General features: G+C 42.5%; 1 protein-coding gene across 1 annotated transcript; it reads left to right on the top strand.

Annotated features, from left to right (window-relative positions):
• Positions 1-801: 801 nt before the first annotated feature.
• ccdc47 (coiled-coil domain containing 47) lies at positions 802-20,661 on the top strand. Its single transcript, XM_079822934.1, has 13 exons — positions 802-908; positions 7,212-7,504; positions 7,588-7,680; positions 7,763-7,937; positions 8,014-8,135; positions 8,224-8,289; positions 8,394-8,495; positions 9,040-9,150; positions 18,110-18,195; positions 18,321-18,379; positions 18,485-18,594; positions 18,679-18,846; positions 18,929-20,661. The coding sequence occupies exons 2-13, from the start codon at positions 7,220-7,222 to the stop codon at positions 19,007-19,009; spliced, it is 1,458 nt and encodes a 485-aa protein (XP_079679060.1). The 5' UTR covers positions 802-908; positions 7,212-7,219; the 3' UTR covers positions 19,010-20,661.
• Positions 20,662-24,636: the final 3,975 nt, after the last annotated feature.

The raw sequence follows: 24,636 nt of genomic DNA, 5'->3' as shown, positions 1-24,636 counted from the left end.
ATTGAATAAAAAAATAGGAATATATAAAATATCTAGGCCTTGTTCAAAACGCAAGTGTAATTTTTTTTAGCGTGTAGCTGCACAATTTTCAATAATAATTAATATTGTGTCTTGGGATTATCTGATAATGCATATTTACGATTAATAATTTATCAAAGCACCATAATATTTTTTTTAAATGAAACAATATCAATTTACAAACTCATTTTACCAATAATAACATGTAATTAGATCTCCATTCGTATATGCATATCCAGTACAATAAACAAAAGCATAATCTTCAGGGAGGTTGCAAGGAGAAAAAAACTGAAGACTGTACAAAATCTTAGAAGGAAAGAGACTCATGCATGACTTTATACAATTCACCAAGGAGTTGATTATCTTTGGATGAGTATTTTATGGATAAAAAACATTTAAATATTACATATTTTTTTTAACAAGTTAAAGAGGCTTTACGGTTATTCTATTTGCCTTTATGTATATGATATCTACCCATGCATCTGCATAAACCAAAACATGAAATACATTTAGTTGTAGGAATTTCAGTACCACTATTTAGCCAGATGTAAATATCCTGGCAGAACTGCAATGTGAGAAAAAATATTAAATAAATGTTCAATGGTTTCAGGCTCTTTTAAGCAGAATCCACACAAATCGACTTCAAATCAAAACGGAATATTTTCCTTAAAAAGCAGGATAAACATTTTTAATGATTCTAAACTAATTGTCCATAAGATAATTATAGTATTTGTTTCTAAATGTATAAACGCCCATAAACCGTTTAGACGCCCCGATCGCTTCGCAGAGCATTGTGGGTAGAGTCTGTCAGATGACCCTCTCCTCTCCTGTCAGGGGTACAGCTGCTGTCACACACTGTTAGCCACTGAAGGAAACGCCAATATTTACAGGTACGTCTGCGTGATTTTTGCCGTTATCGATGACTTTTCGCAATAAACCGGTGAGGTGAAATGATCGACGCAGCCACAGCGGCGCAGAAATGTCGCGTGGGGTTTCTGAGGTTGATCGCGTAGCGGCCACAGCTAGCGAGCTAATGAGCTATCGTGGAGCAGAACTCATGGGGGGTGGGGAAGAGACAGGTCCGAATAGCTTTTTCTCATTCGATTTGCCAGATTTACCTGACACGATACCCACAGAAAATGTCTGGTATTTTGTTTGTTTTTTATAGTAACGTTGGTTTAGCTAAAAAGTTTTAGTTTAGCGAGGGCTGGTACGACGAGTTGTTCCGAGTTTAGAGGTTAAACTGGGTTACATTTTAATAACAATCCCGTCAACTGACTCTAGGTTTACTATTTGGAGTAACGTTACTTATTCCAATACCAGCCTTGTAACAGGTGGAGCATGACATGACACCCGGTTATAGCTGTTAACTGACATTATAAGCTGCTTGCAGACTCGTCTTGGCAGAAGCTAAATTAGCATCAGGGTTATATTATGTCAGGATTTTCACACAGTGGATTGGATGCCTATGATACTGTCAGTTATTCTGAACATGGACTCAAACCAGGGCAGACATTAATGTTAAGCTATGGGGCCCAAAAAGCCCTTGTAATAAATTCATCAGTTTTTCATGTGTAACATACATTTTTAGTATTTAAGGCTTAATTTACGAATATAGCCTCACATATGAAATATGATTATATTATATTTTATAGATAACTTAAGTTGTGCTTGTGCATAATCTTATAAGATGGTTAGTGTCTATAAAGTCCATAGGAAAAGAGTAAATCAGCTTAGTGTATGGCCAATCAGGCTTTGCCATGTGATTTAATAAAGACTTTCAGCCAATTAAAAGACGCTCTTTTATTCAACATCTGAGGCTTAGGCCTTGACAATAAGACTCTCAAAAGACTGACTGACCTCCCCCTTCCTGCTGGATCTTTGTCGGTTTCTCCCTGTTTTTACTTTCAAATCCATTGAACCATTTTGCATATGTTAATCATCCTTGGGGCCCATTTGAAATTATTATTCCTTCCATTGTAAGTGTGTTTACTGCACTGTTTATCATTCATTTATTCACACTGATGGATAAACCATTACTGGTATCTGTTAATAATGCCATACATGCAGTAATGTTAGACATTAGGTTAACCTGCAATAGCTTTTTCCTTTATGCGTGTGAGGAATTGCTTGAATTTCCTTTACAAGTATTTAAAAAAATTTTTTTTTAATATGAAATATGACAGGTAAATGCGTTTTTAGGCTTGACTCATTTACAGTGTAAACATTAGTTTTCTTGGTATTAGATGAGAACCAAACATTCAAGTTTTGTTTGTCTGCACTACAGCTGACTATAGCGTACAGCATTTATACTATAGGCATCACTGAGGGGGAAATGTTTTGGTTATACACTCCCCAATCCATAGGGCCATCTTATGCTATTGTCATTTACTCTGTGTTTGTTTTACACACATTCATGTTAGTCTGTACCAACAAATAAGGTTGGATACACCACTGTCTAAAAGTTTTTTTTTGTTTTAAGAAATTACTACTTTTATTCTGCAAGTATATTTCTAATTAATCAAAAGTGACAGTAAAGACATTTATAATGCTACAAAAATATGAAGAATTGTTTCTTGAGCACACATCACCATATTCAAATTATTGCCAAGGATCACGTGACACCAAAGTGTGGAAAAATGGCTGTTGAAAATTCAGCTTTACCATCAAAAATATATTACATTTTAAAATGGTAATATTGTGTAATAATATAACAATGACATGGACAAATACACTGATCAGGGATAACATTATGACCACTGACAGGTGAAGTGAATAACACTGATTATCTCTTCATCACGGCACCTGTTAGTGGGTGGGATATATTAGGCAGCAAGTGAACATTTTGTCCTCAAAGTTGATGTGTTAGATGCCGGAAAAATGGGCAAGTGTAAGGATTTGTGCGAGTTTGACTAGGGCAAAAATGGTGATGGCTAGACGACTGGGTCAGAGCATCTCCAAAACTGCCGCTCTTGTGGGATGTTCCCGGTCTGCAGTGGTCAGTATCTATCAAAAGTGGTCCAAGGAAGGAACAGTGGTGAACCGGCGACAGGGTCATGGGTGGCCAAGGCTCATTGATGACCCCTGTCCACCACCGAAAGCGCCAACAGTGGGCACGTGAGCATCAGAACTGGACCATGAATAGGGCTGGGCCGGTTACCGCATTACCGCATTACCGCAATACCGCGGTCACGTGACGCCTACCGCGGGTCTGAGATTGTCACCGCCATCACCGCAAAAAAAAAAAACCATTGGCCTGCACATGTGCACGTTGTGTCTAATTCCATGGATTCATTGATTCTAATGACATGGATTGTGTCTAATGACGTGTGTCTTATATGGATTCAAGGTTTTCTAAACAAAACTTAATCAAAATATGGAGCAAATCCGACCTTTCGCGATTTGGGGAGCGCAATGTTCCATTATAACATTCCATTTGTACCTGTGTAATGTCTTTTAGCCTATAATTTGAATTTAATTTTACTAAAGCATAAAATACAGGCGGATAAGCAGGACGTGCACGTTTTAATTGCACGTGCTTAACACAATTCTCTCACATGGTTGCGCAGCCGACAATAGCGGGTAGGGAGATAGAAGTCATGAAAGCAGAAGAAGAACGCATGGGTTTGCGTCGACCGCTGGTGACCGATTTCTCCCATAGCTGGCGAAAAAAAAACCCCACGGCTTAAGAAAGAACAAACTGAGCTGGACCTGCCTTAGTACTGGTAAGTTTTAACTCTCTTCCAACTCTGTTTGGGAAAGATTGACTACAAATAAGCTGTGCCTGCGAAATTTCATTCAATATAATCAATAAATAATCTATTGTAGGCAATTAAATATAAGTTGGCTATGTGATTCTGAAATTCCAATTTCATTAAAATGCTATCGAAAAAGATATCCGTCTGGCAGGCTTACAATCACAGTAGTGTGCGACACTTTGTTAAATTAAATAGCCTTCGTTAAATATTTGAACCACTGAGACAAAAGCGCACACGAGATATATAAATTAATATGAATATGTAAACATATATAATATAAATATATATAATAAGTAATATATAATCACGGTAGGCTAGTGTGAGCAGCGACACTTTGTTAAATTAAATAGCCTTCGTTAAATATTTGAACCACTGAGACAAAAGCGCACACGAGATATATAAATTAATATGAATATGTAAACATATATAATATAAATATATAATAAGTAATATATAATCACGGTAGGCTAGTGTGAGCAGCGACACTTTGTTAAATTAAATAGCCTTCGTTAAATAGCACCACTGAGACAAAAGCGCACACGAGAGGCATATAGCCTATATATAAATTAATATAAATATGTAAAATATGCCTAATATAATAATATATGTAAAAAATATGTAATGTAATGTATGTAATATAAATGTAATATGTATGTAATATAAATAACAAATATAAATAATTATATATATATATATATATATAGCCTATATAATTATTTATGTAATATAAATAACATAGCCTATATATATGTATGTATGTATGTATGTATGTATGTATGTATGTATGTATGTATGTATGTATGTATGTATGTATGTATGTATGTATGTATGTATGTATGTATGTATGTATGTATGTATGTATGTATGTATGTATGTATGTATGTATGTATATGTATATGTATGTACAATCATTAGCCTAAAAAGTATTCATTAAATAGCCTTGAACCACTGAGACAAAAGCGGCCACCACACGAGATAGGCCTACGTAAAATAATATATGTAAATGTTATAAAATATAAATAATAAAAGTAGCATAATATACAATCACGGTAGTGTGAGCAGCGAGTGACTACACTTTGTTAAATTAAATAGCCTTGAGCCTTCGTTATTCTTCATTAACCACTGAGACAAAAGCGCACACAAGATGTAAATTGTAAATGTAAATTAATAGCCTGAATATTTAAAAATATGCAATATAAAAATATAAATACTATAAATATAAATAATATATTATATTATATGGGCGGGTGTGCGCGAAAGTCATTATAGTTTAAGTGATTGTTTGATGACGACAACTGTAATCTGAAATTAAAAATATTGGAAATAAATAAACAAATAAATATATATTACTGATCAATACCGATAAATAAAAATGTGTTTGTTTGTCTTTGTTTATGCTGTTCCATCTTCAGATCTGTCAGTCGGGATCTAATCTGCTCTCTCAGCAAAATATGAAGGCTGGGATGTAAACCATGGTCTAGTCTAGATTTCGTTTTGCCAGCACTTTTTTTTCAGATATCATTCCATTTCTGTTCTAATTGTTCCTGTTCTAAACGTGAAAAAATAAATGTAAAATAAACATGTTCCTTATTATGTTCAATTGCCTGCGCTGGTGTGTGCGTGTGCGGCTGTGCGTGTGCGGCTGTGCGCGAAAGTCGAGCGGGAGCCCTTTAAAGCGGTTTACCGCTGAACCGCGGGAATTTCTTGCTTTTCAACCGCGGTAAGAAAAAATCCATACCGTCCCAGCCCTAACCATGAAGCAATGGAAGAAGGTGGCCTGGTCTGATAAATCACGTTTTCTTTTACATCACGTGGATGGCCCGGTGCGTGTGCATTGCGTACCACCTACCTAAGCATTGTTGAAGACCATGTACACCCTTTCATGGAAACGGTATTTCCTGGTGGCTGTGGCCTCTTTCAGCAGGATAATGTGCCCTGTCACACATTAAAAAAATGGTTTAAGGAGCACAACAGCGAGTTTGAGGTGTTGACTTGGATCTCAATCCAATCGAGCATCTGTGGGATGTGCTGAACAAACAAGTCTGATCCATGGAGGCCCCACCTTGCAACTAATACAGGACTTAAAGGATTAGTTCACTTCAAAATGAAGATTTTACTCACCCCTATCTTATCCAAGGTGTTTATGTCTTTCTTGCTTCAGTCGAAAACAAATTAAGTTGGTGGAAGTGGTGTTTAAGTGAGGAAAACATTCCAGGATTTTTCTCCACATAATAGACTTTGATGGCAACCACCAGGTTGAAGGTCAAAATCAATGCCGTTTTGAAGGGCTTCAGAGGGGTCTGCACAATCCAAGACGAGGAATAGGGTCTTATCTAGCGAAACCATCGGCCATTTAAAAAAAAAAAAAAAGTATATACTTCTTAACCTAAATTGCTCTTCTTGTGCTGCTCTGCGACACGCAATGGATTGCGTAAATCACATTGGAAAGGTCACACTAGACATAGGCGGAAGTACCGCTCCAAGCCAACGTGCGGAGACTAATACAACCACCCTTTACCTCCCAAAAAAACCTCCCATCTCCAACTTCAAAATCTTCCGACATTGTTGGTGTACCCTTTTTTTTTTTTGCTAAAATGTGTAAAGTTTGTATCAGTCTTCGCACGTGCGCTTTGTAAACATGGGGGCGGTACTTCTGCCTTCGTCTAGCGTGACCTTTCCGACGTGATTGCGTAATCCGGGGCACGCCGCAGAGCAATTTAGTTTAAAAAGTGTATATACATTTTTATTCCTTTTTTTTAAATGGCCGATCGTTTTGCTAAATAAGACCCTATTGGTCGTCTGGAATCATGCTGAGCCAATGAAGCCCTTTGAAAGTGCATTGATTTGGACCTTCATCCCGTTGGTTGCCATAGAAGTCCATTACATGGAGAAAAATCCTGGAATGTAATTTCTTTTCGACTGAAGAAAGAAAGACATGAACCTATTGGATGAGATGGGGGTGAGGAAATTTTCATTTTGAAGTGAACTAATCCTTTTAAAGGATCTGCTGCTAACATCTTGGTGCCAGATACCACAGCACAGCTTCAGAGGTCTAGTGGAGTCCATGGTGGCAGGGCTGTTTTGGCAGCAAAAGGGGGACCATTAAGAATTCATTTTTTCATTTTTTTTTTTATTAAATCGTGGCCACATTGTTCTACTTCGTTCCCTTGTTTGGATTTAACTAAGACTAGGAACAAATTACATGTGGCCATGATTTAGTAAAGCGAGGGAACAATTATGTTGTGTGCTCGATTTACTTAAAAGGAGCGAACAAATTAGTAAAACATGCTGACGGTTTAGGAAGTGGCCACGACGATATACATCTTTTTTCGATTATACATATGTCACGTGCGGCTCTCCATAGTTTTTTTTACTGTAAATAAATGCAGCCTTGGTAAGCATAAATTTGAGTTAATTTGTGATTTTACTGTGCAGGTTGAGCCATGAGGCACCTGGTCTTCCTCCTCCCAGCCCTGCTGCTCCTGCTGGCCCTGCCGGACACTAGGGGGCGCTACAATGATGACTTTGATGATGGCGAGGACATCGCTGAGTTTGATGACAATGACTTTGCAGAGTTCGAGGATGTCAATGAGGACCCAGCAGTTGATGTGGAGAAGGAGCCACCCCCACGGCCAGCCCCCTCATCCACACCAATAGAAGATGATGAAGACGAGGCCACGGTGGAGAACGAAGACGGCCAAGATGAGTTTGAAGATGGCGATGCACAGGTAAAGATGTGAAAAGCCATTCTTATCGCCTTTCACAATTCCAAGTGAATGAATGATTGAATCTAATCTGATCATTGTTACAGGATCAAGACATGTACAGCAAATTTGACAATGAGGAGTTTGAGGGCTACGAGAAGTCCAACCCTTCATTCAAAGACACTCTTATATACAGAGAGGTACAAAAGGGGGGGAAAAATGCATTTGAACTTCACAGCCACTTCGGGTTTCCTCAGCTGACTGTGTGTATGTATGTTACAGGTCCCAGCACACCTGCAGAACAGCTGGGAGAGTTACTACATGGAGATCTTGATGGTCACCGGTCTTCTTGCCTATATTATGAACTACATAATTGGCAAAAACAAGAACAGCAGGCTCGCCCAGGCCTGGTTCAATTCCCACAGAGAACTTCTCGAGAGCAACTTTGCCCTCGTGGGTAAGTGTAACTCTCGCTCCACTTTGTTTCTTCTTCTTCTTTCTTCTCTGACTCTCGAATGTGTCTTTATTTTTAGGGGATGATGGTACCAGTAAGGAGGCCACCAGTACAGGGAAGCTGAACCAGGAGAATGAGCACATCTATAACCTGTGGTGCTCAGGACGTGTTTGCTGTGAGGGGATGCTGATTCAGCTTAAGGTAGCATGTGTGTTTGATCAAACGGTGCGTTTTCGCTCTCATATTCAGTGTCATCAGTATCATTTTTGTTGTTGTTGTTGTTCTGCAGTTTCTGAAAAGACAGGACCTGTTGAATGTGCTGGCCAGGATGATGAGACCAGTCGGTGATCAAGTGGTATGCACACACAAACTCTGATTTACATAGACTGATTACAAGTAGTATCTCAAATGGATGTTCAAAAGGCTGATTCTCTTAGTCGCGCTCTTCATTTTACGTAGCAAGTTAAAGTGACACTGAATGATGAGGACATGGACACGTTTGTGTTTGCCGTGGGGAGTCGGAAGGCCATGGCACGAATGCAGAAAGAGATGCAGGACCTGGTTAGTCATAAAGGATTTACACATTTTATATAAAATAGAATAGTATGTACGGTACTGTTCAAAAGTTTGGGGGCAGAAATGAATAATCAGTACTTTTACTCTAACATTAGTCATTTTAAAATGTAATACTTCCAAATATTACCGTATGTTGGATCAAATAAATGCAGCCGTGATGAGACTTTTCACAAACACACAAAAAAAACTACCAACCTCAAACTTTTGATCGATAGCGTAAGTGCTTTAAAAATGTATTTTATTTTATAAACTGCAAATTTGTGTCTTTCAACCACAAATTGTTATATGAACAACCAGTCAGTATTAATAATTAAAAAAAAATTCCCACTGATGGATTCAGTGAGTTCATTCAGAGAAATATTTGTCAGACTGATTCAAACAATAGCTCTCTTTTTTGTGTGATTCTTTACATATACAGTTTGTTTGTTCGCAAATGGAACTACACTAGTCTTGCAGTATTTATTTTATAGTTTTAATGTTGCCAGGAACTGGTCTGGGCTAACTTTATTTGTTCTCTGTCTCTTTACAGAGTGAGTTCTGCGGTGATAAGCCCAAAACAGGGACAAAATATGGCATCCCTGAATCTCTGTCCATTTTATCAGAGATGGGAGAGGTCACGGATGGAGTGATGGACAACAAGGTGAGAGCTGAACATCAGAGTCTCCCAGTCATGAGACAAACTGGACTCTATTGTTATCTAAAACTATTAAAAATAGTATTTGTTAATTGAAATGCAGCTAAAAAAAAAAAACATTACTATTAAATGGAAAAACTTAAATGAAACAGAAATATTAACTAAGTTTATGTACTAAAATGACTAAAACTGAAATAAAATGCTAAAGCTAAATATAGGTATAAAAAAACTAATACAAAATCAAGTAAAAAAACGATACTCGGTTACTTAACGTAACCTCGGTTCTCTCTAGAAGAGGGAACGAGTATTGCGCAAGTTCCTTACGCTACGGGAAAGTATTCTTTCTTCGAGATTTCTGAAAAACCCAAAATTATCCTTAATTTTGTAACATTGTCAACGCAGTGCGGCAGCCTGGCAGACCATAGCAGGCTATTCCAGCGTGCCATTGGCTGCTCTGCTGGCAACTGCAGCAGCCTATCGGTGAGCCCGCGTGACGTGGCGACCAATGAGGGCGCTTCGCGCCCACCTGGCTTCATTTGCCTACAGGTGGGGCGTGGCCACGTGTATATAAGCAGGGCTCACGGGCTGCATATTCGGTTTTCGTAGTTCTGAAGCGTAAAAGCCCGCGGGGCGCACGGCAAGGAACGCAATACTCGTTCCCTCTTCTAGAGAGAACCGAGGTTACGTTAAGTAACCGAGTATCGTTCTCTTACGAGAGGTTCTCTCGTATTGCGTAAGTTCCTTACGCTACGGGAACATATTGTCAACGCCGTGCGCGCCTCGCATACAGCATATGTATCCCAGGGAACCGGGGACCATAACACTGCTCGGGCAGGGTGGCCGGTAAAGGAAACGGGCCACCACATATACGGACACTTCGTTTGAACTGACGGGTGGTTACAACGGGTGGTTACAACACCCTGCCTTATGAATGAGGGAACGGCACCTGCCGGTCGCCTTCAAATTCACCACACCTTGTCTCATGAATGAGGGAACGGCAAGGCCGGTCGCCTTCAAATTCACAATATCTTGTCATATGAGTGAGGTAACGGCACCGCCGGTCACCTTCAAACTCACAATAGCTCTTTTCGTAAATGAGGGAACGGTACCGCCGGTCTCCTTCAAATTTACATAAGCCTTGTACCGAACTTACTACCAGTATGTGAGCTATGTCTGCGCAGAATCACCGGGCAGAACCAACAGCCTTATTGAACTGATAACACTTTCGCCTGTAAGGCAGGAACTTCCAGATTGTAAAATCTCACGAACGTAGACGGGGAGGCCCAGCCTGCCGCCACGCAAATATCGTGGATGGAAATCCCTCTGGCCCAAGCCCACGAAGAGGCCATGCCTCTGGTGGAGTGTGCTCTGACACCTAGCGGGCACTGCAGGTGTTTGGAAGCGTATGCAGTTGCAATCGCGTCCACTATCCACCTGGACAGGGTCTGTTTCGAGGAGGCGAGACCTTTAGCGCGCCCTCCAAACGAAACAAATAGCTGCTCAGAACGCCTGAAGGCGGCGGAGCGTGTGACATAAACCCTCAATGCCCTGACAGGGCAGACGATATTGCCACCGTCCCCCTCGTCGGATGCTGGCAGAGCCGAGAGGGAGATAATCTGCGCCCTGAAAGGAGTGCCGATCGCTTTGGGGACATAACCATGCCTCGGTCTGAGAATGACCTTAGAGTCATTAGGACCGAACTCCATACACGTCGGGCTCACTGAGAGCGCGTGTAGATCCCCCACGCGTTTCACTGAAGCCAGAGCTATCAGGAACGCGGTTTTTAGCGAAAGGAACCTTGGTTCCACAGTCTCGAGCGGTTCAAAGGGATGAGCCTTCATGGCCTCTAGGACCAAGGCCAGATCCCAAATAGGAACCGATGGGAGCCGCGGGGGATTCATCCGTCTAGCTCCTCTGAGGAAACGGATGATGAGCTCGTTCCTTCCTAGCGTGCTGCCTAGCGTCGTCTGGGCGAACGCTGCTATAGCCGCTACATACACTTTGAGCGTGGAAGGGGACCTGCCCAGTTCCAAGAGCTCCTGGAGGAAGGAGAGCACCCGCTGGACCCCACATTGCTGCGGTTCCAATCCCTTGGAAGCACACCACTCAGTGAACACCGACCACTTAGAACTATATAACCGCCTCGTCGAGGGGGCTCTAGAGTGTGAGATCGTGTTCATAACCCCTTCGGGCAGGTCAACGGGTATCCGTTGGTCACCCATACATGCAGAGACCATCGCTCTGGATGGGGATGCCAAACTGACCCTCCTGCTTGAGAGAGGAGGTCTGCTCTCAGCGGAACTGGCCAGGGGGGTGAGTGCGACAGCTTCACCAGCTCTGGGTACCAAATCTGGTTCTCCCAGCGCGGCGCTATAAGGAGCACCGGGCGGCGCGTTTCCCTGATTTTCGCTATAACCTGGGTCAATAGGGAAATCGGCGGGAAAGCATACAGCGGGAGGCTGGGCCAAAGTTGGGACAGCGCATCCTCGCTTTTGGACAAGAACGTCGAGCAGCGGGCGTTCTCTTTTGTTGCAAAGAGGTCGAGCTCCGCTCTGCCGAATAGGCGCCATACCAGCTGGACTGTCTGGGGGTGCAGGGACCATTCTCCTGGGAGAATGAGGCCCCTGGACAGCTTGTCCGGGCCCACGTTGAGGTGGCCCGGAACGTGCGCCGCTCTCAGCGAGCGCAGCGAGCTGTGTGCCCACACGAGCAGGCGTTCCGTCAGATTGCCCAGACACCTGGACCTGACACCGCCCTGCCGGTTCACGTAGGACACCACCGTAGTATTGTCCGACCGGACCAACACATGGTGTCCCCGTATAAACGGGAGAAACTGCTTGAGCGCGTTCTCTACCGCTATCATCTCCAAACAGTTTATGTGTAGGAGTTTTTCTCCGCTCGACCAGAGGCCCGAGGCCGGTCTGCCCTCGAAAACGGCGCCCCAACCCGAGGTGGAGGCGTCCGTCGAGATGACTTTGCGGTGTGAGATGGCTCCCATTGTCACTCCCCGCTGGTACCAGTCGGCTACTAACCAGGGCTCTAGGGCTGCAACACAGCCCTGAGTCACTCTGATCCTGAAACCTCCGGCAGCCCAGGCTCTGTGAGGCACTCGGGCGTTTAACCAGCGTTGCAGCGGGCGCATGCGCATTAAGCCCAGCTGGAGCACAGCTGCAGCTGAGGCCATACGTCCCAGCATCCTCTGAAAAAGCTTGAGAGGTGCGATTTTGCCCGGCCGGAAGTACGCAGCCATGCGCCGAACTTGGCGCGTGCGTTGTGGTGACAGGCGGGCAGACATAGCCACAGTGTCCAGATTCAAACCCAGAAATGAGGTTGATTGCGTGGGCACTAATGAGCTCTTGGTCCAGTTGACCGTGAGCCCCAGGCTGTCCAAATGGCTGAGCAGCATTGCCCTGTGGGCGAGGAGCTCGGCCTCTGACTGCGTCAGGATGAGCCAGTCGTCCAAGTAGTTCAATATTCGCATCCCCCGGTTTCTCAGGGGAGCGAGGGCCGCGTCCATGCACTTCGTAAATGTACGGGGTGCTAGTGACAGGCCGAACGGAAGGACGGTGTATTGATAAGCCTGGCCGTCGAAGGCGAATCGTAAGAATGGCCTGTGACGCGGCGTTATCTTGATTTGAAAATATGCGTCTTTCAAATCTAGGGAAATTAGCCAGTCTCTCGGGCGAATATGCGCGAGGATCTGCTTGGTCGTAAGCATCTTGAACGATCTCCTCAAAAGAGCTTTGTTCAGACGCCTCAGATCCAGAATCGGTCTGAGCGACCCGTCCCTTTTTGGCACGAGAAAATATCGGCTGTAAAAGCCTGACTCGCTCATAGAATGGGGAACCGGTTCTATAGCCCCTTTGCACAGCAGCGTGGCTATCTCCGCTCGAAGTAGATGTGCTACTTCTTCGCTCACTCTCGTCTCTATACGCGCACAGAAGCGCGGAGGGCGGCGAGCGAACTGCAGAGTGTAGCCGTGCTTCACTGTTCTCAGCACCCATTCTGATACACCTGGAATGGCTTCCCACGCTTTCGCGTGTGCCAAACGGGACAGAACGGCCTCTGGGCTCGAAACGCCGCGTTTCGCGGGTTTGACGGCCCGTATAAGAGGGGCGGGCGCGGTGCGCGCGCTCTCTGTGCTGTGGGCCAGCCGCTCGCTTTCGGTGGCTGGCCGCCTTACACTCTGTGTCTCTACCGCTTTGAGCGGGGAATGTCTTGTGTGTGGCCCTACACTCATCGCTTCGGCCACCTTGGGCGGAAAACAAATGGTGTGGCGCGGCGCGTAGCGCCTGGGGCATAATGTTCGCGAAAATGTGTGAGCGCGTTTGAGCGGGCACAACTCTTACGCGTGGAACATGACCGGTTAAGAGTGGCTGTGTGACAGCGCGTGTGGTGGCTAGGCGTGGACGCAGACAAGCGGACACGTGACCTAACTCTAGCACTCGAGCGGCCGGAGGCCGCTTTATGTGAGTGGGGGACACGGGGTTTATTGTGCTTATGTGCAGGGGTGAACACAGAAAAGTGGGCACATTTACTGCATTTGAAACACATACGGCGTGAGCCGTGCAACCAGAAATAATGCAACTTTTGTGATTTCTCTGGTTCGCCGTAAAAACGGCGGTGGTTGACAGGCGAGAGGGCGTTTTTGCCGGCTCGTTGGCTGCGTGAAATTCCTCTGCAGCAGCCACAGTGGTGGGGGCTGACAGGAAAAAGAGTTTTGACGGTGGTCCGGCCGCAGCGGGACTTAACCGTCGTTTCTTGCCTCTGGCTAGGAGGGCTTTGGAGGCTCGGACTTCAGCACGATCCTAGGCCGGGGGCCCCGAGGGGGAGGCGGCTTACCGTGGCTGGAAGAGCGCGATCTGGGGCGGCCGCTCGGTCTTCGCTGAGACGAAGGGGGCCGCGCTGGGCGCTGCGTGGAGCTCGGTGCTGGCTGGTCGCGAGGACGGCGAGCAACGGAGCTACCGCTGGCGCCTGGGCGTCGAGGCAGGAAGAGGTTCATGGCCTGCGTCGTCTTCTGTACTTCGGAGAAACGGTCGACGATCCCCTTGACCGCTGGTCCGAAGAGCCCAGATGGAGAGAGCGGGGCGTTTAAGAAGGCCGCGCGCTCTGTTTCTCGCATGTCCGCGAGCGTGAGCCAGAGGTGGCGCTCAGCTACCGTGAGGGAGGCCATGGAGCGTCCGAGGGCCTGTGCTGCGGTCTTGGTAGCGCGGAGGGAGAGATCCGTCGCGCTTCGCAAATCCGTGATCAGCTCAGCGTCACAGCTCCTCTCGTCCAGATCACGGAGGAGATTGGCTTGGAGGATTTGCAGCACGGCCATAGAGTGCAGAGCAGACGCAGCTTGACCGGAGGCAGCGAAAGCGCGGCCGATCAGCGATGACGTCACTCTGCAGGCCTTTAGACGGGAGGGCAGCCTTTGAGCGCCAACCAGAAGGCGGGCAAAGGTGCGCTGCGACCGCCTCTTCCACCGGAGGGATAGCGTTGTAGCCTTTCTCAGCCGCGCCGTCAACTTGTGAGAGCGTCGAAGAAGCCTGAGACGAGACCCTCGCGGAGAATGGCGCGTTCCAGGACTTCGCGAGCTCCTCGTGAAGCTCTGGCAGAAAGGGTGCAGTCCTGGCGGTGGGCGCACGGCGGCGACTGTTCAGGAAGCATCCGTCGAGCCGATTCGGCGCTGCCACCTTAGGCGGGGCCCATTCGAGGCCTAGCTGCTCGACAGCCCGGGTGAGAAGGCGCAACAGTTCGGCGTCCTCACCCGCTCGAGAGCGTCCGGAGGCTCGGACTGAAGAGGTCGCGGAAGACCATTCCTCGCTGTCGGAAGCCATGATGGAGCAGCTGTCGGCGCGTTCCGCGGCCGCATCCGCCTCATCCCCAGAGGCGGCAACAGAAATGGCGGCCTGGGGTGGGGGCGGGGAAGGCGAGAGTGAAGCGGGCGGGAAGGGTTCCGGCGAGCTTCTCTCGGCCAACTCCGGAGTCCGCTGCGAGCGGCGCTTTTTCCTGAGCGGCTTAGCAGAGACTGGAGGGATGTCATCTTCGAACTGATCGAGTCGAGCCCGCAGGGTCGACATCGTTAGTTCTTCGCACTCCGGGCATCCGCCGGCGAGAAGTGCGGCGGCGGCGTGATCACGGCCCAGGCAGAGAGCGCAGATCACATGGCGGTCCCCGGAACTGAGCTGCGCGTGACACGAGGACCGCAGGTGGAACGAGACATTTTTAGAAAAACGCTCGGCTCTTTTTGTGAAAGTGTGACGCAGCGGCGACAACACTGAGCAATAAAAGGATATAATGCTGCCGGATAGCAGAGCAGGCACGGATGGCTGAAGGTGGCGCGATGCTGCCGGCTTCTTCAGGCGCTGTCCTCTGCTTGCTCGTCTGCACGTTCAACGGCGGCGGGTTCCAGATCCAGCGATGCGAAGGGCTTCGCTGAAGAAAAGAAAATCGAATATGCAGCCCGTGAGCCCTGCTTATATACACGTGGCCACGCCCCACCTGTAGGCAAATGAAGCCAGGTGGGCGCGAAGCGCCCTCATTGGTCGCCACGTCACGCGGGCTCACCGATAGGCTGCTGCAGTTGCCAGCAGAGCAGCCAATGGCACGCTGGAATAGCCTGCTATGGTCTGCCAGGCTGCCGCACTGCGTTGACAATGTTACAAAATTAAGGATAATTTTGGGTTTTTCAGAAATCTCGAAGAAAGAATACTTTCCCGTAGCGTAAGGAACTTACGCAATACGAGAGAACCTCTCGTAAGAGAACACAAAATTACTGAAACATTGAAATGAAAACGGAGCTAATTTAACCCTCTAGGGCTCTTTGGTCATTTCTGACCCGAATTTTTTAAATATTTTTTTTTTTAAATCGTAGCTTCATTGGAATGGTACGAAACTTGGTGACTTTATTGGTACTTGGTATATGAACACACAAAAAAATTGGGGACAGGATTTGAAAAGTCTTAAGTGGTCATAAAAAAAAAATAGTCACACTCTAATGACCCCCATAGGAAATGAATGGGAAATTGGCAAAATATGAAAATACAGATTTTTTCTGTGCGTACAATCTACAAATCAGCCACGATACAGAAAAAAAGCACACAACAGTGACGGGTGAATCTCTAAAACATCAAGAGTGCAAAACAGACAAATACACTCTCACACACACACTTATACACACAAAAACAAATGCACACACAAATGAATGTGTGTCATTGCAAAAGCTAATTTTGTGAAAAGTGTGAAATAAAAGCAATTATTCATCAATGTAAGAAATAAAGCGCACCGCAATGAAAGCATGTGACTGTAAGCCATCAAGGTTGCAAAATAGACACACTCACACACACACACATAGGGAAATATGAGACTGGTGAAACTGTAACAGAGAAATGAGAATATGTGAAATAAAAAGAGTTACTGTTCATTGAATTGTACAAAAAAATATTTGAATGAAAATGTTTATTATAAAAGGTTAATAAAAAAAATTGACTGAAAGAATTGCATTTTTATTAAGTTACAATTAAAACAATGGGTAACAAAATTTGTATTTGAGAATCTCTTATTATATATTAAAATCCACAACCTGAAAAAAAATAGGCAAATATGTGCAAAAACAACTAGAATTCACAAGCCTTTCTACAGAGAGCTGTAAATCCATCTAGTGGTTAAAATATGATATCGCATGATAGTAATGCTCACTGCTTCCACCAGATGGCTAGCCTGACGTCGTCATACTCAATTCTAGTCAGAATATGAGTCTGATACTGCTCCGTTGGGCTGTGATTATGGGGCGTGTTTCAACCGAACCAGGAAAGACCTCAATTGGATAGACCTACAACCAATCAGAGCAATGGAGCAACCGAGCGACGCATAACGTTAGTTGTCAAATGTCAACAGAACTCAACTGCACTGTGTTGCCAAGTCCACGGGTTGAAGCGACCCCAATTATGTGACATACAGACTCAGGAATGCGAATTTTAGCAGGCAGCCCTGCCAAAATAACACATATTGTACCCCCCAAATGCCTTTTTTCCCCTGAGAACCCCCCTGGAAAGCTATTGGGCTTGTTTTTGGCTAGTTTTGAGGAACGTTAGCAATTGGGCGGGTTTCGTTGTAAAAACTTGGCAACCCTGTCTGCACGCACGCTGGAATAAGTAGCCTAACGTTAGAAGAAAAAGATGAGTGTAAACGATCTTTGCCGGTGTTGTAAAAAAAGAATTTAAGGATACACAGAGTACTTACCAACACAATCATCATTTCTGAGAGAAATAGTAAAGGTGAATGTATAAATGAACAAGTAGGATTTGAACAAATTCAACCCAAGCGCTCTTTGATGACGTGGATGATTTCGTTACTGTTTATCATCTGTCTATCATCGTCTAAAGCCCGCCCTGACAATTTCATTGGTCCGAACAGTTTCTGTCCGGGCATAATTACTTCTCTATTGAGCAAGTCCAGACCGAACTGCCCGAGTAAAAATATTGTGGACGGGGCTAAGTTCGGCTGGCATCCAGGCTACCAGATGGCACCAATCTGATTTAAAAAAAAAAAATTCTATAGGCCTAGTCTCTACTTTAACCTGAAATACAGCATTAGTTAAAAAGTAAAAAAAAAAAAATTTATATATATACATTTTCTATTATATTCAATGGGAAAAAATGTATCATAATTATTGCATAAATATTAATTATCATAACATTCTCTCAAAACAAAAAAGAAAGAAAAAATATTATTGAACAAAAATAGAATTAATTGATTTTACTGAAAAAATAATAATTGATTTCAGGGGTCGGGTCACTTTTGACCCGAAGGTCCTGAGTGTGACTGGAAAACGAAGAACCTCAGAGGGTTAAAATAATTAAACCAAAATAGTATATAAACATTACTAAAAAAATACTGCTTGAAATTTATATTTATCCATCTTCACTTCTCAATGTCATGAGTCAGTACTTTAACTTTATTTTTATTGTTCTGTTTTCAGATGGTACATTACCTCAACAGTCATGCTGACAAGATTGAGTCCATCCATTTTTCGGACCAATTCTCTGGTCCAAAAGTTATGCAAGAGTAAGGCTTTTGGAATGAATTTGACTCATTCTTCTTGTTAGTTTTTATAACATTCTTCCATTATGTTGGAGGAGCTCTTACTGGTTAATAAATGTTAATGCTAATGGTTTCTAAATTATTTTTAGGGAAGGTCAGCCCTTGAAGCTGCCCGAGACCAAGAAAACACTGCTGTTTACATTTAACGGTGTGTGAAATTCCTATTCCATAAATGGCAATTTTCGGTATTTGCATGACACTGAAACATTCCTCATTTATCAGTGTATTTATGTGCTGTGCTGTACTTCTACAGTGCCTGGAATGGGTAACACGTCTCCCAAAGATATGGACAGTCTGCTGCCTCTGATGAACATGGTGATCTACAGCATTGACAAGGTCAAGAAGCTCCGCCTCAACAGAGAGGTGAGTGCACGCGCACGATGTGCATAACAACATGTTGAATTAGTAAAGGAATTAGATAATGTGAAGCTTTATCTGGGTGTTTAGGGGAAACAGAAAGCAGACAGGAACCGTGCTCGCGTGGAGGAGAACTTCCTGAAGCAGACTCACGCTCAACGGCAGGAGGCCGCTCAGACGCGCCGCGAAGAGAAGAAGAGAGCGGAGAAGGAGAGGATCATGAATGAGGAGGATCCTGATAGACAGCGCCGCCTGGAGGTGTGTGCATTAAAAAGCAGATATTTTCTCTTATTGTGCCATTATCTGCATCGATACAAAATATCTTCCCTCTGTAATTCAGGAAGCCGCCCAGCGTCGCGAGCAGAAGAAGCTGGAGAAGAAGCAGATGAAAATGAAGCAGATCAAAGTGAAAGCCATGTGAGGCACACACACACATGGCTCTCGTTCATAGTCTTTAGAGGGAGAATCTACTACTTCCACACCTGCTAATATACACTCTTCTACATGAACTTGCACGTCATTTGATCGGCTGCTATCGCACCCATAGAAACACTCTGTCCAATCAGGAGAAAGCAGCTGGTTGTTAATAAGTAAATCTGATCTTTAAAAGACAACTGGATTGGAGATGGTCTGTTTGAACATGTTTTAATGTAGCAGTCATTTAAAGCATGCGTTTTCTACATAATTGCTTGGCAGTTTTTAATTGCAATAGGGTCAAGATCCTTTTATGTGGACTTTGCTGTAATAAACTGGACCTTTTGGGCCTCATCAAACCAACATGCCACTTGACTTTAGCCAACCTTTTCCAGTTCAGTTGTCTCCTGGAGTTCAGTGTGAACCCTCCAAAGCTTTGTAGAGAGGACCTGTGCATTAATTTCTACTTTTCATCTCGTGAAAGTTTCAGCTATGCTTCTTCTAATAGTGAATTCAGGGAGTGTTTTTAAAAGGAACTGGGTGAGTAGGAAAGCAACTTTTTTTTGTACTACAGTGCTTCCTTACCCCTATTTCTAACGATTGCAAGCCTTTTATAGACGAGTAATAGGCACATTGTCATTCTTTCAGTCTCTTTCTTTTTTATGAGCAAAGGCCCACTGTGAATTGTCACTGTCAAGGCAGCACAAACTCCTTTATATGTATTTAACAGAGGTGAAATTTTAATTTATCGTTGAGTTAATAGTCAGTCAGGGCATCCATGAGCTCAAATCATGTTTATCAGTGGACATTGACTGTAATCCATTTTTTTCTGTAACATTTGTTGAGACGCTAAACTAAATAAAACATTCTCTAAAAACATCTTTCTTATTGTCTTGATCTAAATGTATTTATGTAGTTGACCCTGCAGTGTAATAAGCATATAAAGCTATTTTAAACATAATTTTGTTAAATTGAATAAATTATAAAAAGCTTTTTGACCATATTTGTTTATGAACTGAAATGCACTAATTCATTACTTTATTTTTTGGCACTGATGGACCAATTAAAATGCAAACAAGAAAAGGTACAAAGTTGTTTAGAAATGCTGAAAAAAGGGTGACTTATTAGATCATCTGAAAATACAAATTGTCTATTTACAAAAAAAAATTTTAAACCTAAATTCTAGATGTTTATTGGTGAAGTCTGTAGATGTGTGCTTCAGTTTTCCAGATACATACACTACTGCTTAATAGTTTGGGGTCAGTAATACTTTTTGATAGAAATTAATCATTTTATTCAGAAAGGATGCACTAAATTGATCTAAAGTGTACAAAGAGGTTTCTATTTGAAATAAATACCGTTCTTTTGAAATTTCTATTTGTCAAATAAACCCTTTTTTACCACAACAATATTAACTGTTAACTATTTTCAGCAATGGTAATAAGAAATGTTTCTTGAGCAGCAAATCATCATATCAGAATAATTTCTGAAGGATCATGTAGAAGACTGGAGTAATGATGCTGAAAATTCAGCTTTGCCCTCACTGGAGTAAATGACATTTTAATAGAAAACAATAGAAAAGTTATTTTAAATTGTAATGATGTTTCACAATTTTGCTGTTTTTACTGTAGATTTGATCAAATAAATGCAGCCTTGGTGAACATACAGACTTCTTTAAACAAACAAACAAACAAAATCATACCAACTCCAAACTTTTTTTAATGGTAATGTTATTCAGATATCTTTGTGCAAACTATCAAGTTCTATGTTTACAAGACATCATTTTCAAAGTCAGGTTTATTTATTTTCCACCTGTAGCGACAAGGAAAAATGTGGATTTGACAAACCTTTATCGCGCTATATGCATGACATCAAGTGTACTCTAAACAACAAATGTTTAGTTAGTGCACAATTTGAAAAATTCTTCTGTTCAAACAAAGCCAAGTTTCACTCACTGGATTAATTTTAAAGTTATGTTCTTCTTTGTCTATTACTGTGGATGGAGGGATGCAAGAGTTATGGTTCACAGAAAGTGGATCCAGTTTTTCCACTTCTACTTCAACTGCCAATATTGCAACATATAGTTGAACAATGTTTAGCTATCACATTCAGTTTTCCTGTGCTATGAAAGAAGATCAGGGGCGTCATCAACTCAGCAATCTGGACTGTAAGCATCAGAGGTAGAGGTAGAGCTTGACATGGCAGATGTAGCCAGTCAGCCTTTACTGATATGTAGATCCATACGCAGATGTGAGGCAGTAAGAAAAGTAATAATGTAATCAAGCTGTTCAGCATGAACCGAATAGCAGTCTGTTTGATTTTGTCAGGCCTTGACGTCGGACTGTCCTTTCCTGATCCAGCGGGGTGTAAGATAAACAGTACAACTGCACAAAAGATGAAACTCACAGGGACTACTGCACAATAAGAACCCATAATCAACGGATGGTACATTGTCATTTTAAAAATGACCGTAACTATTCCTAGGGTGACTATGTACATCCAAACAAATGTACAGAATATATGTGTGTGCATTTGCTTTTTGGAAGCTTTTTGGTTCACGTACGCTACAGGATGAGCCACAGCTACATACAAGTCTATAGACATGCCAGCGAAGAATAAGGATGGTCCAATCAAACTGCAGCCGTGGAAGGCTGTGATGTATTCCGGTCCGATTCCAGTCACTCCACCCAGGTTCTGGGCGATGTTCAGCAGAACTCGGACGTAATAGAGCAAATGACAGCAGGCTAGATGAAGAAAGAGTAGTTCGCTCTGGGAAGAGGTAGGCGAGTTTCCTGGCCTTGAAAGTGTAGCACATTGTTTCAAAAATAATTCCACAGCCACATAGAGGGCTACTGGAAAATTGAAAACGAGCATTAGGATATCAATGATCGTGTTGTGTGGGATGAAACGTTGGAGAAATTCCCATCTACACTCTGGGAAGATGAAGTGTTTGTTGTCCACGTCTCCATTCTTTGTCTGTGTGAGAGAAGGAAGGTCTAATGTTTCTTGATGTGGGGGTGGATATTTATAGTACAGCGTCTGCTTGTTTTTGTCTCTGTCATCCATTATCAGTGATATATTTGCATTAACAAGGTCAAATGACCCATTTGCAAAACCAGCTTATTTCCCACTTTTTTGCCTTGGAACATACACCTGTTTCATGCAAAATCATTTGATTAAAAGTGACAAACCCACGGAGCCCCGCGCATGACATGCTTGTTGTGGCCGTGTTGTACTAATTGTTCCCTTGCTGTAATTTGATTCAATCTGGCCAATTATAGTTCATAAAAAATCATAATTTACTTACCCTCATGTCATTCCAAACCTGTATGTTAATCTTCAGAACACAAACTAAGGTATCTGTCCATTTAAAAATTACAGGTAACCAAACCTTAGAAGATCCAAAAAGGTGTTGTAAAATAAATCTGTATAAGTGGTTTAATTCAAGTCTTGTGAAGAGGCTTGATCACTTTATATGATGAACAGATTTCATTTGGAATTCATACACTCTCAGGGAACAATGGTACAAAAGCTGTCATTGGGATGGTACCCTTAAAAAAAGTTGTAATTTGTACCATTCATGTACTAATATGTACACGTTTGGTACTAATATGCACTCTTTAGGTACAAAGGTGTACCTCCAGTGAGAGCTTTTGTACCTTTTATTTTCTGAGAGTGTATAGAATCAATTTATGATGCCTTAATGAACTTTTCCGATGTTTACATTTTTGGACTTTCCATGGAGGACAGACAACTGATTTCATTAAATATCTTAATTTGTGTTTTGAAGATTTAAGTTTTATAGGTTTGAGATGACATGAGGATGAATAAATGACAGAATTTTGAGTGAACTATCCCTTTAATTAAAACAAAGGAACAAGGGAACAAAATAACTTAACAAATTCTTAATTTGTGGCCACAATATCATGTTCTCCCGCCCCCGTATCATGTACTCTGTACAAACCTGCTGAAAAGACCAGTATTACAATTCAAAAAGCCTGCTTAGGCCACCAGCATCTTAAACAAAACACATTTTTGTGGCAGATTGATAATTTTACTACCGTGGTTTTACCACAAATTACTATAGAAAAACATCTAGTAAATCTGGTGTCAGTACAATTCCCAGACCAGGGATTGTCACTGGAAGGTACCGCAAGATAGCTATCAGTCAGCATTGTTTGAAAGATGCTCAGGGTAACACTTTAGAATAATGGTCCGTCATCAATGGGTAACTATGCAGGAAGTAATGCAGAACTAATGAGTAGTACTACATTAACACTTCAGTTACTACTACTAACTAATATAGAAACAAGCTGAACTAATCAGTAAGTAATATCAAATTCAGGACTAAGATAGTTCCTTATTAGGTAATCAATAATTACTGAATGGGATTGGCATCACTAAGAACTAATAGGTAACTATGACAAATTATAAAGAATTACTAATTAATTACTAATCATAATAAACATTAACGTCTCTGAGATGTGAGAAATTGTCTTTTCTTACTCTCAATGTGGTCATAAATTGCATCACTATTACTCAAGTGTTACCTATTCACTATGCAGGAACTACTAGTGATCTGGACCATTATTTTGAAAGTGAAAAAGATAGTTTTTCACTTTAAAATAAATATGATCCAGATTATTAGCAGTTCTGGAAGATTGTCCTTCTTTACTCTGAATAAAGTCATAAAATGCATCAGTAATTAATCAAGGGTTACCGAGTCACTCTTCAAGGACTTCTAGTGATCTTGACCATTATTTTAAAGTGAAAAATCTTTTTCACGTTAAAATAATGGTCCAGATCACTAGTAGTTCCTGCATAGTGACTAGGTAACCCTTGAGTAACTAGTGATGCATTTTATGAATTTATTCAGAGTAAAAAAGATGATTGATTACGTCTCAGACACACAATAATTTTCTTTATAATTTGTCAGTTAGTTAATAGTTATTAATGAGGCTAATCTCATTCAGTAAGGGTTGATTACTTAACAAGGAACTATCTCCTAAATTCGATATTACTTACTGATTAGTTGAGCTTTTTTCTTTATTAATTAGTAGTAGTAGCTGAAGTGTTCATGTAGTACTACTCATTAGTCCTGCATTACTTCCTGCATAGTTACCTATTAATGGCGGACCATTATTCTAAAGTGTTACCAGGTTCAGCCAGAAAGCACATATTTTGGTTATATTGACCTTCTTCTTGTGCTGTTTGCCTTTGACCTCAGGTTGGGTCAAGAACATGACCCTTCACATGGGGATGTAAAAGAACAATATACAGCTTTGACAGACTTTCTTCTGTCTTGTTCTTATCTGCCTATCCTTTCAGGTCACCCACACACGGAGTTCAACATGAAAATAAGCTGTTAATACTGTGACAGACAATGTAGTTGATTTCTTTCCTGTACATTGCAGATGCAAATTGTAGGAAAATGACCATAATGCACTAAAGAGGGAAATATTCTGTTTATTACTGGATTATGTTTTACTATTCTGAAATGCAGCCTGTTGAAAACCCATTTCTCATACATAATAACCAACCCATAATCATTTCTCTCTCTCTCTCTCTCTCTCTCTCTCTCTCTCTCTCTCTCTCTAAATATATATATATATATATAAATATATATAAATTTAT

Source organism: Gobio gobio (genome assembly GCF_949357685.1).
Source record: "Gobio gobio genome assembly, chromosome: 1".
Lineage (NCBI taxonomy): Eukaryota > Metazoa > Chordata > Actinopteri > Cypriniformes > Gobionidae > Gobio > Gobio gobio.
The sequence above is the reverse complement of the archived record's forward strand: the minus strand, read 5'-3'. Positions and strand labels throughout refer to the sequence as shown.